General features: G+C 33.2%; 2 protein-coding genes across 4 annotated transcripts; one reads left to right on the plus strand and one right to left on the minus strand.

The window, feature by feature from the left end:
* Positions 1 to 1,189: 1,189 nt before the first annotated feature.
* On the plus strand, positions 1,190 to 8,190 carry LOC123218756 (auxin response factor 6). The gene is made up of 14 exons (XM_044640364.1): positions 1,190 to 1,895; positions 2,074 to 2,186; positions 2,545 to 2,643; positions 2,730 to 2,786; positions 2,878 to 3,033; positions 3,131 to 3,215; positions 3,615 to 3,705; positions 4,636 to 4,800; positions 4,875 to 4,997; positions 5,485 to 5,560; positions 5,668 to 5,815; positions 5,904 to 7,063; positions 7,167 to 7,357; positions 7,751 to 8,190. The coding sequence occupies exons 1-14, from the start codon at positions 1,853 to 1,855 to the stop codon at positions 7,947 to 7,949; spliced, it is 2,706 nt and encodes a 901-aa protein (XP_044496299.1). The 5' UTR covers positions 1,190 to 1,852; the 3' UTR covers positions 7,950 to 8,190.
* A 2,559-nt stretch (positions 8,191 to 10,749) lies between these two features.
* On the minus strand, positions 10,750 to 14,481 carry LOC123217941. Of its 3 annotated transcripts, none has more exons than XM_044639039.1 (6): positions 14,314 to 14,481; positions 13,778 to 13,949; positions 12,869 to 13,513; positions 11,666 to 12,113; positions 11,466 to 11,547; positions 10,750 to 11,167 (listed from the first exon to the last, which is right to left on the minus strand). In XM_044639039.1, the coding sequence occupies exons 1-6, from the start codon at positions 14,341 to 14,343 to the stop codon at positions 10,964 to 10,966; spliced, it is 1,581 nt and encodes a 526-aa protein (XP_044494974.1). In that variant the 5' UTR covers positions 14,344 to 14,481; the 3' UTR covers positions 10,750 to 10,963. The 3 variants fall into 3 exon arrangements, with proteins under 3 accessions (XP_044494974.1, XP_044494971.1, XP_044494973.1); XM_044639036.1 differs by having other exon boundaries at positions 12,869 to 13,522; XM_044639038.1 differs by having other exon boundaries at positions 12,869 to 13,519; positions 14,314 to 14,480.
* Between the last annotated feature and the right edge of the window lie 1,514 nt (positions 14,482 to 15,995).

The raw sequence follows: 15,995 nt of genomic DNA on the forward strand, positions 1-15,995 counted from the left end.
TATTTAAAATATATACATATAATTTTATTGATATAAATATAACCGATAAATATATAAAAAAAATGGACCACCTCTCCCTCAAGGGAAGAAATATGCAACTTGGAACAATATGTTACATCACTTGTACTCCTGTGCCTTTTCTTTCTTATCATTTCATGCATCTTACTTGAATCATTCTTTTATTTAAAAGGGCAAAAAAAAAAAAAAAAAACCCTTATTATAAATTTAACTATCTTTTTTAAATTTTTATAATTCTTTTACCATGAAATCCAAAAACTAACCAGCCTTATATTTTTGCATTTGAATATAAATATGATTTTAATAAGGAAATTTATATTAAGGGTAATATTTTTTATATATAAATATATTTTATATATAATTTGAGTAATAGGTAATGTGTTATTATATGATTGTGTATTATTTTATTTTTAATTTAAAATTATTTAATTATATGATAACACATTATCTATATACTTAAATTATATAAAAAAAATGTATATATAATTTTATTATTTTAAAATATAATAGTTATTTGTTGGACCAAAATATTATTTTAACCAAGAACTATTGATAATCATTGTTTCATTTTATTATAATGAAACCCTTATTTGAATTGAATTATTTCATTGAGACTGAATCATATTGGGTCAGGGTCAACCATATTGAGTTGAATAAATTTTGGATTAAATGATTAATCTCACAATTAAATAAGTTAAAAATTTAATCTTAAAATACAGTAAAAAAAAGACTTAAATATATGTTTTCTTATGTATAAAATCTTTTTTACTATTCAAACTACCTTTTAAGATAATAATATTAGATGTTGTCTATTGAACCAATTATATCGAGTATGACAAATCTCAGATATTAAATTTGTCTATTGAATTAACTACATCAAATAAAACAAATTTTAAATCTAATAATTGATTCTAAAATTATTAAATCAAATAAATCAAAAATTTAATCTTAATATATAATTAAAAGAGACTTAAATTTATATTTTTTTATACATAAAATCTTTTTCTTCAACTCAAGTTATACTTTAAGATGGTAATATTTGATATTTGTCTGTTGAATAATAATGTAATGGCATAGATGTTAATTTTCTAAAGTATTGAGGGTATTCTTATTTGTGTTGATGTTGCCTAAAATTAGCACCTAAATCCTATTTCGCAGAAAAATTGGAAAATCTGAATCATCTTTCTCTTTCTCATATTAAAATCTGACATTCAAACCCACCCTCTTCATCCGCTACAGTCATACTTTTTGCTTTTATTTATTTCATTACTTAAAAATAGACACAAAAAAATAAATTTAGTGGCAGTTGTTGTTTGTTGATTGATCGAATCACAGAGGGAAAAAGAAAGAAGAAGAGGCAGGAGCAGTAGCAGTGGCAGCAGTAGCAGCTCATAGTTAGTCATAGACTCAGTGCCAGTAGTACCAAACCCAGTTCCACTTCTAAAACTAACCAACCCTTTTAATGATATATATTCTCTGCAAATATTTTAGAACATTAGAACGCACGCTCACAACTCTCTCTCTCTCTCTCTCTCTCTCTCTGAGTTCTTGATGGTTGTTATTACATGCATATAAGTATTTGTTGGGGTTTGGTAAGATCTGGGTGTTTATTGTAACAAGTTAAAGGTTTTGAGATCTACAATTTATAAAGAAAGGAGTGATTTGAGTTGTAATGTGGTGCAGCATATGAGGCTGAAATCAGTTGTGTTTTGTAGCAAAACCGGTTTCGGTTGAATCATGAATCACATTAAGTGAAGTGAAAGAAGTTTTTTATGTTGTGGATCTTTCTTTGAAGTTTGGATTTCAAGCTTTCAATTTTGCACCACACAAAAAAATGAGACTTGCTTCAGCTGGTTTTAGTCCTCAAACCCAAGAAGGTAACAAATTCTTAAGATGTTTACAAATTTACATCTTTCTTATTTTATGTCTTTCTACAGAAAAGCCACAGTTGTCTTAATGTCTTTTTGGCTATTTTAAGGTTCTTTGTTGAAGGTCTTTGATTTACTCTGAAACTTAAAAAGGGTATCTTTTCTGTATGATTTTTTTCTTTTGCAGGGGAGAAGAGGGTGTTGAACACTGAGCTTTGGCATGCGTGTGCTGGTCCTCTTGTTTCTCTGCCTGCTGTTGGAAGCCGGGTTGTTTATTTCCCCCAAGGCCATAGTGAGCAGGTTAGTTTATTTGTGTGTTAGAGGTGATAACTCAATTTGGTTTTTCTGAATGAAGAATGACTAATTTTATCGCAATTTGAGGGATATAAAACTGTTTTAATCGCTTTTGTTTTCTAAATTTAACTTTGAATTGGTTAATGTTTCTGATTTCTACCAAAAAATGCTCTGGTTGGAGTTGATCACGGTGATTATAACTTCACACTTAAAAGTGAAATGTCTCATTATTTACCTATTTTAGTGTTTTTATGAGGGCAGGTTCTCTAATCTGTTGAGTTTGAACAATGCACTGAAATCAGATAAAGTGATTTGTAACTAACCCTAGTACTTTTTAATTGTATGTTTATGGTAACTCTTGAAGGTTGCTGCATCTACCAACAAAGAGGTGGATGCACATATACCCAACTATCCAAGCTTACCTCCGCAACTTGTCTGTCAGCTGCACAATGTAACAATGCATGTAAGAGCTTTTCAGATTTTGTAGTTTGTGATTCTAAACATTTCTCTTGTCTTGGTTGATGAAATCTTAAATCATCTTGTTTTCAGGCCGATATTGAGACTGATGAAGTATATGCACAGATGACCTTACAACCATTGAGTCCGGTATGTTCTTTTGCCTGGGTTTAATCAGTGCTTGCATCTTAATGACATAGTTTTTGGATGGTCTCTTATTTGAAACACCCTTATTGTGTAGCAAGAGCAAAAAGAAGCATATCTTCCAGCAGAGTTAAGCAACTCCAGCAAACAACCAACCAATTATTTTTGTAAGACATTGACAGCCAGTGACACAAGTACTCATGGTGGATTCTCTGTTCCTAGGCGGGCGGCTGAAAAAGTGTTTCCTCCTTTGGTAAACCCCTTTTGTGACTTGATCTGACCATCAGTATCAAGTGCTTCTGTCATTTAAGAGCTTAAATACCATCTCTAAAATCATAATTGAATTGCAGGACTTCTCCCAGCAGCCCCCAGCTCAAGAGTTGATTGCCAGGGATCTACATGATAATGAATGGAAATTTCGGCATATATTTCGAGGTGAGTGTTTCAAAGACACGCCTTTAGAAGGGTTCTGCTTTTTCCTCTACTATACCCAAAGTATAACACTGATTGCAGGACTTCTCCTATTATGTGTTGCCTACATGCCACATCAAATTGAGTTGAAATTGTTAGCCATAGAAAATAAGCGAAAGAGGAATTAAGATACCCCATCAAATTGAGTTGAAATTGTTTGGCCATAGAAAATGAGTGAAAAAGGAATTAAGATGCCCCATCAAATTGAGTTGAAATTGTTGGCCATAGAAATGAGTGAAAAAGGAATTAAGATACCCCATGAAAATTGTTATTGCTTTGAAATCCCCAAACTTGTTAAATTGATTACTTTCAAAAGTTTCTAGCACAACATTTTGATGATGACCATGACTTCTCATCACACAGGCCAGCCCAAAAGGCACCTCCTTACTACAGGATGGAGTGTGTTCGTAAGCGCTAAGAGACTTGTTGCTGGAGATTCAGTGCTTTTTATCTGGTAGGCAGCTGATTAATCCTGCTGTATTGAGTCTTTTCTACATGAATTATTAGTTAATTACACTAAAAATTTTAGTTTTTTCTTTTATGCTTAAGTTGACCTACGCTACAACTGTGCCTTATTTGGATAATTCTAGGTATCTAACCTATATTTTCTTCTTGAGGGGTCATCCAAGATATGGCAATATATTCATTTGAACAATTTAACATATTATTTCAGTTGCATGCCATCCTTTTGATTCTAGCTATTAAGGGTTCACTAAATTTTTTTGTTTTGTTTTCTATTTTGACAAAATGAATGTGAAAATGAAAGCAAGAAATCAAATATTGTATTTTTAAGATTTGAGAATGTCTTCGGTATCTTTTTTTTTTTTTCAACATTTCGAAAATCAAAATAATGCAATGCTGCTTGTAATAGACTTTTAAAAGTGATAAATATGTACTTTTAATAAACAGTTATTAAAATGATATATTGACATTCTTAGTATCTTTAATAATATAATTAAATTAAATTTATAATAGTAATAAAAAGTAAAACAGTGCTAAAGTGTTTTCAGTTTTGACAAATAAATTCTTGAGGATCAAGAGAACAAGACAATGTTGCTATTACATCTTAGTTGTTAATGGAGAAAACTAGATTTTTCATTTTATTATTGCAAGAAATAAAATCATGTGACAAGTATTTTGCATTTGAGTAAAAGAGAAAACAAGGGGAAAAAAATCAACAAGCCCCAAGTCCTTTACACTCCCTATGAGAACAATTTCATCTCTGTGGGTTTTTTATTTTTTTCTTTATTTTTTATGTATGATGTTTTTAATTTCTTTTCATGTTATGTCTACACTCACTAGCATTATGGGGCTCTAAAATTACTAGCTAAAGGTCATGGTGTATTTTGTTGATTTTTTGACAAAAAAGGGATTCTTGCATCAGGAATGAGAATAATCAATTGCTTCTTGGTATCCGCCGTGCTAATCGACCACCAACTGTGATGCCTTCATCAGTTTTATCAAGCGATAGTATGCACTTGGGGCTTCTTGCTGCTGCAGCTCATGCAGCTGCAACCAATAGCCGTTTTACCATATTTTATAACCCAAGGTTTGTTGTTGTGCTTGTTTGTAGAAATTAAGGTTTTTGATAAATTACCTGCCTTTGAAATTTCACTGTTTCAGGGCTAGTCCATCAGAATTTGTTATACCTCTAGCCAAGTATTTGAAAGCAGTCTATCATACTCGTGTCTCTGTTGGCATGCGATTTAGGATGCTGTTCGAAACAGAGGAATCAAGTGTGCGACGGTAGGTTTCAAACATTTGATTATTTGACTTGCTATAGAGGATATGAACTGAATTGATATGGTTATTAGGTATTTGGTTGTTTTTCCAGTTGTATTGTGAGGAAAGCTTCTGATTTAATAGTTTCCTTGGAGGCCATATTTGTATTCATAATCTATTGATTTAAATATTAATTAATCCATAAAATAGTAGAGCTAATTATTCATAAAAGGTCTGTGGTAGTTAAATACTAGACCAAAAACCATTAAGAAAGGGCTGGATTATTGTTAAAGAATAGATGACACGCTTAACTGGAATGGCATTTGGGCAGTACATCACGAAATACAAGGGAACAGTGGATGAACAACATCTGGTTTTTTAATTACAATTTTCTGTTTTGGATTACAAGTATACTCACTACACCATAAAGTTGAACAAGGAATTTGTGATGTGGTTGTTATAATCTTAGTATTTAACAATTTTCTTTGTTTACATTCTATGTTTTGTTCAGCTACATGGGCACAATAACTGGTATAAGCGACTTAGATCCTGTGAGGTGGCCAAATTCGCATTGGCGCTCAGTCAAGGTCTTTTTGATAACAATTGTTTTAACCCATTTTATTTGATATGATTTTATTTATTTTCTATTTTAACCATGACTTAAGTAAATTGTGACAAAATTTAATCAATGCAGGTGGGCTGGGATGAATCTACGGCTGGGGAGAGGCAGCCAAGAGTTTCCTTGTGGGAAATTGAACCATTAACAACATTCCCAATGTATCCTTCTCCATTTCCACTGAGGCTGAAGCGGCCTTGGCCAGCAGGACTACCTGCTTTTCATGGTATGATTGTCTTTAGTCATTGCTTATAATTTAAACTCGTTTTCATGGTAGACATCAAGGATTGATTTCACTATCTTATTGCTCTTAGGCATCAAGGATGATGATCTAGGAATGAATTCTCAACTTTTGTGGCTCCGAGGTGATGGAGACCGTGGAATTCAATCTATGAACTTTCAGGGACTTGGAGTTACACCATGGATGCAGCCAAGGTTAGATGCTTCAATGCTTGGTTTGCAGACTGACATGTATCAAGTTATGGCCACTGCTGCACTTCGAGAGATGAGGGCTGTAGATCCTTCCAAACCAACTCCAACATCCCTTCTGCAATTCCAACAACCTCAACATCTCCCGAGTCAGACTGCTGCTTTAATGCAGCCCCATATGTTACAGCAGTCTCATCCTCAGCAGGCATTTATTCAAGGTGTTCAAGAAAACCAACCTCAGTCTCAGTCCCAGGCTCAAACTCAGTCACACCTACTTCAACCACAGTTGCAGCATTCGCACTCATTCAATAGCCAGCAGCAGCAGCAGCCATTGGCACAACAACACCAGCAACAGGTTGACCATCAGCAGATTTCAAGTGCTGCCTCTGTTTTGTCCCAATTTGCTTCAGTCTCTCAATCCCAGTCATCACCTTTGCAAGCTATCTCTTCACTCTGCCACCAGCAGAGTTTCTCTGACTCAAATGGGAACCCTGTATCAAGCCCTATTGTTTCTCCCCTGCATAGTCTATTGGGCACATTTCCCCATGATGAATCATCCCATCTACTTAACTTACCCAGAACCAATCCCTTGATAGCTTCTCCTACCTGGCCTTCTAAACGGGTGGCAGTTGAACCTATGTTTCCTTCTGGAGCCCCTCAATGTGTTCTGCCCCAGGTGGAACAACTGGGGCCACCTCAGACAAATATCTCTCAGAATTCAATTTCCTTGCCGCCTTTTCCTGGCAGGGAGTGTTCAATTGACCAAGAAGGAAGTGCCGATCCACAGAGCCATCTTTTATTTGGAGTTAATATAGAGCCCTCATCTCTTCTGATGCAGAATGAAATGTCAGGCCTTGGGGGGGTTGGGAGCAACAGTGGCTCCTCAACCATACCTTTTGCCTCCTCAAATTACATGAGCACTGCAGGAACCGATTTTTCAATCAATCCAGCAGTTACACCTTCCAGTTGCATTGATGAATCAGGGTTCCTACAATCTCCAGAAAACGTGGGCCAAGTAAACCCACCAAGCAGACCCTTTGTTAAGGTCAGTCGTCTCTATACTGTTTTCAAATTGTTTTACTGCACTGTTTGATTTGTTAGTGGCCTTTTGCAATGTCTTCTGGTTGATCTCAATTTTGTATTGATAGGTTCACAAGTCAGGGTCCTTTGGTAGATCACTGGATATAACCAAATTCAGCAGCTACCATGAGCTACGCAGTGAGCTTGCTAGGATGTTTGGCCTTGAAGGCCAGTTAGAGGACCCTCTGAGATCAGGCTGGCAGCTTGTATTCGTTGACCGGGAGAATGATGTTCTTCTTCTTGGTGATGACCCCTGGCAGTAAGTTCCAATGTTCTTTGTTTTATTGTTGGAATTTTATTTAAATTCTCTGGTAGATTTTTCTTGTATCCTTTTTTTTTTCACTATATCTTGCATATCTTTAAGAATGTACTTACATCTACTAGTGTAAAACTCTGATTAAATTTGTTCACTTTTTTTATTATAAAAGTCTGGCATCTTACCCATAAATTTTTAAACAGGAAAAGTAAATGGAAAACAGAAATTATGACCAAAATAAACGAACTTGGTGAAGCATGATGGTCTAAGGTCTTTTATGTTTGATTACATTAACTTTATGCTGCTATGGTTCCAGGTTCTTAATTTGGAGATTCCCTCTGTTACTTTTCATTCATGTTACCTTTTCATTGATATATTTCATTCATCTATAACCAGGGAATTCGTAAATAATGTGTGGTGTATCAAAATACTTTCAACACCAGAACTGCAGCAAATGGGCAAACGAGGCATAGAGCTTCTGAATTCAGTTCCAATTCAGAGGCTCTCCAACAGTAGCTGTGATGATTATGCAAGCCGGCAGGACTCTAGAAATTTGAGCAGCGGCATAACTTCGGTGGGGTCACTGGACTACTGATCGATTTGACCGGTCAATATTCGTCTCTCTTCTGTAATATTACTATCTGTTTCTATCCATGTAGAGGTGGCAACAGCTGCCTAATTCTAGTTTAAAGTAGACATATAAGTTGATATTGTAAGTATAAGATAAATTTCACATTTCAAGTGCTATGAAATATGGAAATATTTATTAGGATTTATTGATTGTGATACAAGTTTGTATCAGTAACTTATTTATTATAGCAGGCAATTTATGGTGAGCTAAAGATTTCATAATTTTGGATTCCAACTTGAAATTTTTTAAGTTTGACATGACATTCAAGTAATGGAAATTTGAAAGTGGTAAAGAGACATCTAAAACTACCAGTTAGGCAAATGATATAGTCTTATGTAGAAATCAAATCTCTCATGTGAAAATGTCAGTACTCTTTGCTGTGTTCTTAGATTTGGCGAATGAACCTGACCCCACTTCCCTCTTCTCCTTTCACTTTTACAAGTGCTCCAAGATGATCCAACTAGCTTCTGCTGATTGGAGAGATTTAATTTAGATTATGAACTAGTCTATTATAGTTTTGCTTTTGGGATTTGTAATCCAGAATGTACTTGATAGCTTAAGAAGTTTACATATTATTTAATCAGTCTCATTTTAGCATTCTCAAACGACATGAGATACATATACAAATCCAATATTTCTTTTATACTTTACCAATATTGGATTCATCTAAAAGTGTCACATGTAAAGTAATATGAGCAAATTTTAAGGAAAACTAGGGGAAAAAAATGGGGGAATGTGAAGTGGGTAGGGTAGCCATGTGAGGCACGTTTGTGTCCTTATCTCTTTATCCGCAACCTAATTTTATAAAGAAGTAGAAGTAGAAATAGGAATAGAAAAGAAATTGTGTGGACAAGTGGAAAGGAAATAAAAAAGCGTTGGGTTATCTTTTTCAGCTTAGTGGGGCATTGCATAAAGGCAATATTAATAGAGTTTTTTTTTTTTTTTTTTTTGTGTGTGTGTGTATTTTGATGCACCATGTTGTGGGGCTAAACACCTTTTATTGTAAGATGGAATGGTGAAGGTAGGGCAGTATGAACAATAATGGTACCAACAACTTGTTTCAACGTCTCTATAATTTTTGGTGGGGAAAGGTTTTTCTGTCCTTTTTCTTCAATTACATTGTATCAAACTTTTTATTTGGTCCCATTCTCATTCTCTATCAATCTCTAACTCTTTACTTATTTATCATATGGGTTATTATTTTTGTATTTGAAAACATGCTAATTAATACTTTTCATAAATTTAATAAATATGGTGCAGTTGAGATTAGAAAGTTTAAAACAATATAAATTTTATATCATAAGTTAATTTAAATCTCATACTTTACATAGTTTATCAAAGATTTGATTTGTATATGTTACACTTTACAACATTTGCTTACTCACATTATTGTTTCACTTTTTTGTCATAAATTAATATACGTAATTTAAAGTAATGTCTAAGATAAATTGTGATAGTAACAATTAAATATGAAAAGTCTCTAGGAAGTTCGTTATGGTTGTAGATAGTGTTTGAGAAAATGAATTAAGACATGTTAAAAAAATAAATATAGTATAAGAATAATATAAAATGATAAGTATTATCTTTAATGCAACGTGTTTACTTATGAGAAAATTATCATTTTGGTGAATGATCATTATGAGAATGTTATATTGTAGAAATCATTGGCTCCTCTTTTAAAACTTGTAAAAATATATGATATTTGAATTTTAAATTCATTGTATGCTCTAATTAAAGAGTTACTTAAATAACATTTCTCTAATAGGGTTAATTTTTCAAAACCAAACATTTTTACCTTCTTAAGCCCACCAGACTCTCAATATTAGTCTAGATAATTTTTCAAAATGAAGTAATATTTTTTTATAGGTAAATTCAATATCAGTCTAAGCATGCATAGCCATATATACTTATTTATAAGTTATACTGAATTGAACCTAAAGAAAATTTTAGTACTTGTGTAAAGGATGAGATGAACAGATCATAAATATGGTAAGGCCTAACTCACTTCATGGGCTAACGTGCCTCCTTTAGAATGGATATTTTTTAGGCCTACCCACCATCAACTCTTAATACCTGTGATTTTTAACTCATCATCAAATTAATTAATATTCATAATTTTTTTTAGTATTATTTAAACCCAACTTATTTAATCTTTTTCTAAGGCCAATGATGTATTTTTAGAAAATTATATATTTTTTAAACGTGTAATTAAACAAAGATTTTTTATTATAAAACTCTTTTATTTTTAAAAAAATTGACAATTCATTTATTACTTGTTAAAACTCCAACTTAGTTAAAATATTTAAAATTCTCTTTTCAAGATCAAAAGTATTTGGAACCGAGAGGGATTAGTTTTTGAAGTGGTAATAAAATGTCAAAAGTTGTTGATTCCTTCTCTTTTATGAAATCTAATATCTTATTTGTCATTAACAAATTAACTTAGTTTGTGTATGTATACTCCCTCCCTCCCTCCCTCTCAAAAACATTGGATAGCGGCCAAAGAATTTCTTCGCTACTTGAAGAAGCATATTATTAATTAAATTATGGGTTGCACCTCCATAATTTAAAGTTCCCTGTACACTTGTATATACATGGTAGATTAGATTGCCATGAATCATATGAACAATCAATCATTTTATAAGGCATACCTCAGAAAGTTCTAGTTCTTAAAAAATGAGACGAGGCATCAATTACAAGCGGAATTACAGTGATTTGTTGGATGGGCTACATTTAATTCAAAATAAGCCACCTATGGATAATAATCAAAAGCAAATTAGGATGTTATCATCTGTGGTTCTTTTCACTAAATTAAAAGATCAAGAAGATTAAGATTTTATCTTAAGCATGACCCCTATAATGTATCTTTCTCAAAGATCAACAATGCAAACTCAGGACATTCTGTGAATACATTAACATTACTTGGATCATAAACTCCATGAATGTAAGAGCAGTTTTCTTTTATTCATTGTTTCTAGTTATCACAACCAACCACAACATGTGAAATGGGTTGACGGCAACCGTCCCGTTTGTCTAATATATTCTGCTTGTGCTGCTGCTTTTTCTGCATCTACATTTTTTCTTGCTTCAGCCGCTGCCCTTTTTTCTTCTCCTCTTTGGCGTGCCATTGATATCTTTTTCACCATCTTTGCTTGAGCTTGAGCTCGCATTTGTTCAACTTCAGCCTGTAAATCATTGCATTCATTACTTTTATAGCCACTAATACTTGCTTAGTGAATCAAATTTTTTCAGAAGCAAGATATCAATATTTACTAGGCAAAACTTTGATTTAGAGGTCAAATTTTAGGTGTTTAAGTCTAGTTGGTACATAAATTTCACTCCTTTCTTATAGTTTCTCTTCACCTCTCTGGATAGTTTTCATACCATAAAATAATTTGATCTTTTACATTACCATATAATAGTAACCAGCAAAGTTATCTCTCTTGACTTCATACAAAGTGTTGAAAAAAAAAATTAACCAACCTCTATTCTTCGCATCTCTGCTTCTAGTTTTGCTTTCTGCCGGCTTTCCCATGCTTGAATTTTGATTTCTTCACGTTTAAATCTGCAGGAAAGAAAATTCTTCTGTCAAATTGAAGTGGAAAGTACAAGAGAAAATAAATCTAGAAGCCAGTCACTTTAAAGTATACTGCATTGAATTAATTAAACTGAGAAGTGTGAACCTTGCTGCATGCTTTGATTTTTCAACTTCTTCCCATGCAGCAGCACGTTTTTCAAATTCGATCTGCTCAGGCTCCTCTATATCAGCTGTTTCTACAGAAGAAGTATTCTTTTCTTGCTCATCTTGACTAGCCCAAGCAGCAATATTCATCTTTCCAAGCTGGACACCAAGAGCAACAATCTCTCTTCGCGTCTTTTCCTTAATTTCTTGCTCAGACAGTTCCCTTTTACCATTTTCCAGGGGGTGTTCTGATTCATCATCTGTGTTGTGATCCACAGGTGTGGATTCTGGTGCCCCTACCCTAGGCGTAGATGGAATTGAAGAATTTGGGCTACGGAGTGGTGTTGTTGCCCCTATAGGGGTTGCAGTCCTCGAAGGCTCTTGACTTGTCATGGGAGTCATTTCTGTTCCCGTATCTCTCATACATACTGATCTTATGGCTGGAACAACTGCGCATTCAAATCACAAATTCACAATCTTAATAGCATACATATTGAGAAGACAATTTGAGGAAAAAAATATAATAAAAGACCAATTGAAACTCAATACTTTATTAATGTAGAGTTAAAATATATCTATCAGAAGCAGAGTGTTTTTAAAATGATTAAAACAAAATTACTTGAAGCTGATAGAGGAAATAAATCAAATATCATGAAAACTGCAATGATTAAATGCCAAATTTCCACAGCAACAATAACCCACTCCCTGTTGGTCTCTGGGAGGCATTGAAACAGGAACAAGGGAACAAAGTTACTCAAAATCAATCTCACCACCTCCCAACAAAGAATGAAAAAGAACTAACATAAAAAGGTTAGGTCATCATATATGGCCACGCTTTCAAAACTATATCATCCATTTGGGACAACAGAGACAGAATTATGGTGGGGTTTCAGTTCCATGATTCTCACCATACCTGTAAAGAGGTTAATTAGGGGTTCAGTTACATGATAATATTTATGGGTAGGGTAACTGCCCCTTTTATGCTAATTCCAAATGCAGTTTCCCATTGACAGAGTAAACTATCATCTGTTTAGATGTAAAGCTTTTAGAAAGTAATTATAGCCTTTCTTGACATATTTTAACAAAGCATAGTTATAACGTGCATTTGAAAGTTTAAATTATACAAAAACGTATTAGTATCAACAATCGAGTTTCTGATTCCCAGTTCTATGAATAAAAAAATGAAAATGAATAACTTTTTTACCGGATGCATCCTCGGCTGAACCTTTTGCACAAGATAGCTCACCCTGCCCAACCTCAGTCAAATCCTTACTTTGAGGATATGCATCAGTCAATGCATTACCCCTGAATCCCTGATGAGTCCCAGAGGGAACAAAAGCAAACTTCTCAAAAGCCATTTGTGATGAAGGTTGGCAAAAGTCTACAAACTCTGTGTCTGCTGGCCTGGTAATTGATGGCTTATGATCATAAGTTGCATATTCTGGAGCAACTCGCATGATGTTTGTCACTGGCAACCTATAAGCTTGGTTGTGGAAAGTATTCTTCTTAGAATAGTTAGCTTGTGCATTTTGTCTATTCATTATCCATTTCTCAGCATCGTTCCACTTAGATGGCATAGGTCTTGAGAAGGATCTTGCCACGGCATTGTGTCCTGACCTCTCCCCTTTATGAAACTCAAAGCTAGATGAACTAGCATTACTGTCATAATCTAGATTATCATCTTCAAGCATTCTCATTGGGTGAATTGCACTCGAATTACCACTATCACCCTTTGTGAATTGCGGCTTTTTGACTGCACCAACATCACTGTTTTCCCTTGGCTGGAAAGAAGCTAGATCACCTTGGTTGCGTTCCAAACCGACCTCACTGGCAACTTCTAAACTTGGAGCTGCAACTGCTGGGCAAATGTCAAAATCAATTTAAAAGATGATACAACTGCTTTATTTTTAGTGCTTCAAATCCACCAACCATTAAGCTTATGCAACAACCACTAATAAGTTTAACAAATGTAGCTAAAGTTAAAGGTTGTTCTTTCTGTTTATTTTACATTAAAGTTTAAAGAGCACATACAAACTCACAAATACAAACTAAGTTGCAAAATGAAAACTTAGAAAAAATTTTAATCTAAAGAAGATGAGGAAAAAAAAAAAACCTTCATCGTTAAAATCTCCATTCTTAGTGGCTAATAAGCTGTTTCTGACAAACTCAGAATCCTCAAGCTTGGAAGGAGATGTTCTTGCAGAGTTATTGTTCGATCCATCCTTCTTTCTATTGTGATGAGGCCCCATCAGCTTCATCCTCAGCTTACTTGGAGATATGCCACCCTGCAATTCATCAAACCACAAAAATACCCATTTCAAACCCACAACTTTTAAACAAGAAACCACCAATATTAACAACGTATTCAACTGTTACAAAAATTTATGAATTCTCCTCTAAATCAACTTTAGCAGAACTCATTTAAAAAAAAAAAGAAAAAGAAAAAAAATCACAATACAAAATATAGCAGAATAAAGCCAGGCCTCATTAATATACAAAGAGAAACTCCAAATTAGACATTCTCAGTTAAAGAAAATACCAATTTGAAAGAGAGAATGAAGATATAAATCAGAAGAACCCCAGAAGCCAAAAGCCACCATTAAGATTCAGAAAAAGAAAAAGAAAGAAAAAGGCTGGTTTAAGAATTACCTGAACTTTGTGTATCCTTTCATAATCCATTAGAATAGATCTTTCTCCACGAAAACAAACCAAAAAGATAAAAGAAATACAGAGAAAGAGAAAGGCTTTTATTTTAAACTGAGCTTCCTACAAATCAGACATCTCAGTTACAGTTTAAGTGTGACCTTCATCATTTACGTCTGATCCACTCCTTCAATTGTACTTTAATTAACAGGTTACAGACTTACAGTACCCCACTCTGATCTCGCCACGTCATCTCCGTGGACCGCAGTCAAATGTTCCCCACTCTTACTTGGCAAAATCTTGGTGGGGCTACCGACTTAATTGGCGGTCGGCGATGTTTTCCACATACCAAGCCGATGAATTGCCGATTACTATTTTTTATTATTTTTAGAAAATGAATGATTAAAGCCAGAGTTTGGAACAGTGTAAATGAAGAAAAAGTGGAAATTTATTTGACCTCCTCTTAAGTAAAATTGACCATAAATCTCATCATAAATCAATCAATCAATCACAAACGTGAAACTTACTATTGCTAATCAAATTTATACATCACTTTAATTATTTATTGCAAAGGGTTTTATTATTGTGATCAACTTATATAAACCCGATTTAAATATATAAATAAATATATATAGTTATGGTAATAAGTGAGATGAAGACGACTCTAATACAGTTTATTAAGTTTATAAGTTAATTAGCTTTAATGTTTATATAGTAATAGGTCTTATAGATTAGGACATCCACGGGAATTATGAATCCACGTGCCCCTATATATATGATTGGATCAGACAACTGTAACAGGGTTATCCATTAACTTTAATAACAAATATTTTTTAATTTTTTTAAATTATGAAAACAATAATAAGTTGCCCCATGCACTTTATGTCTAGGTCCAAGATCTAATTTGAAAAGCCTATGGGTGTAATAGAGGTGGGGTCATTTTTTGTGTTTCAAATCAGCCCGACTCATTTGACACCTCTAAATATATATTTATATATGTTATTATATGATTAAGTGATTTTGAATTAAAGATAAAATAATTTCTAATTACGTAATAACATACATAACTATGTATATATTTGTATATTCAGAATAAATACTATAATATTACTCTTATTACCATTAATCACGTAAATCTTTTTACTTCAATTTAAATACTGAAAGAAAATATAATTATTAATATTTCAAAACTAGAAGTTTGACAAAACCATAATTGTCTTTCATTAATCTCTAAAAGTCTATTTAAACAAATTAAAAAAATATCTTTTATTTGTTAAAACTAAATAAATAAATAAATATTTTATTTTAAATTTAATGAGTTAAAAATGGTTGTTTTGGCGAACTTAGGATGAAAAATAGGTTGTATATGTGCTAATGTCATTTTGCATATTTTACTTTATTATTATTATTTCTTTAATGAATTAAACATATTCATTTGGAATTTATGTAACCATCTAATTTTCTAATAATCAATTCATTATTAATACAATGATTTAGGGGTAATTAAGATGACAAAAAAATAATTATCTTCAAATGAAAAATATATATTTATTATTATTTCTATATAAATATTATATAAAGCCCTGCAAAAACTGACAAGGCATCATGTGTTATAATATGTTATTAAAAAAAGAAAACAACAAAAGCAAAGGGAAGACTAGTCCCGTCCCGCTAATCGCGCCATTCCT

This window comes from Mangifera indica, chromosome 6, assembly GCF_011075055.1.
Source record: "Mangifera indica cultivar Alphonso chromosome 6, CATAS_Mindica_2.1, whole genome shotgun sequence".
Taxonomy (NCBI): Eukaryota; Viridiplantae; Streptophyta; class Magnoliopsida; order Sapindales; family Anacardiaceae; genus Mangifera; species Mangifera indica.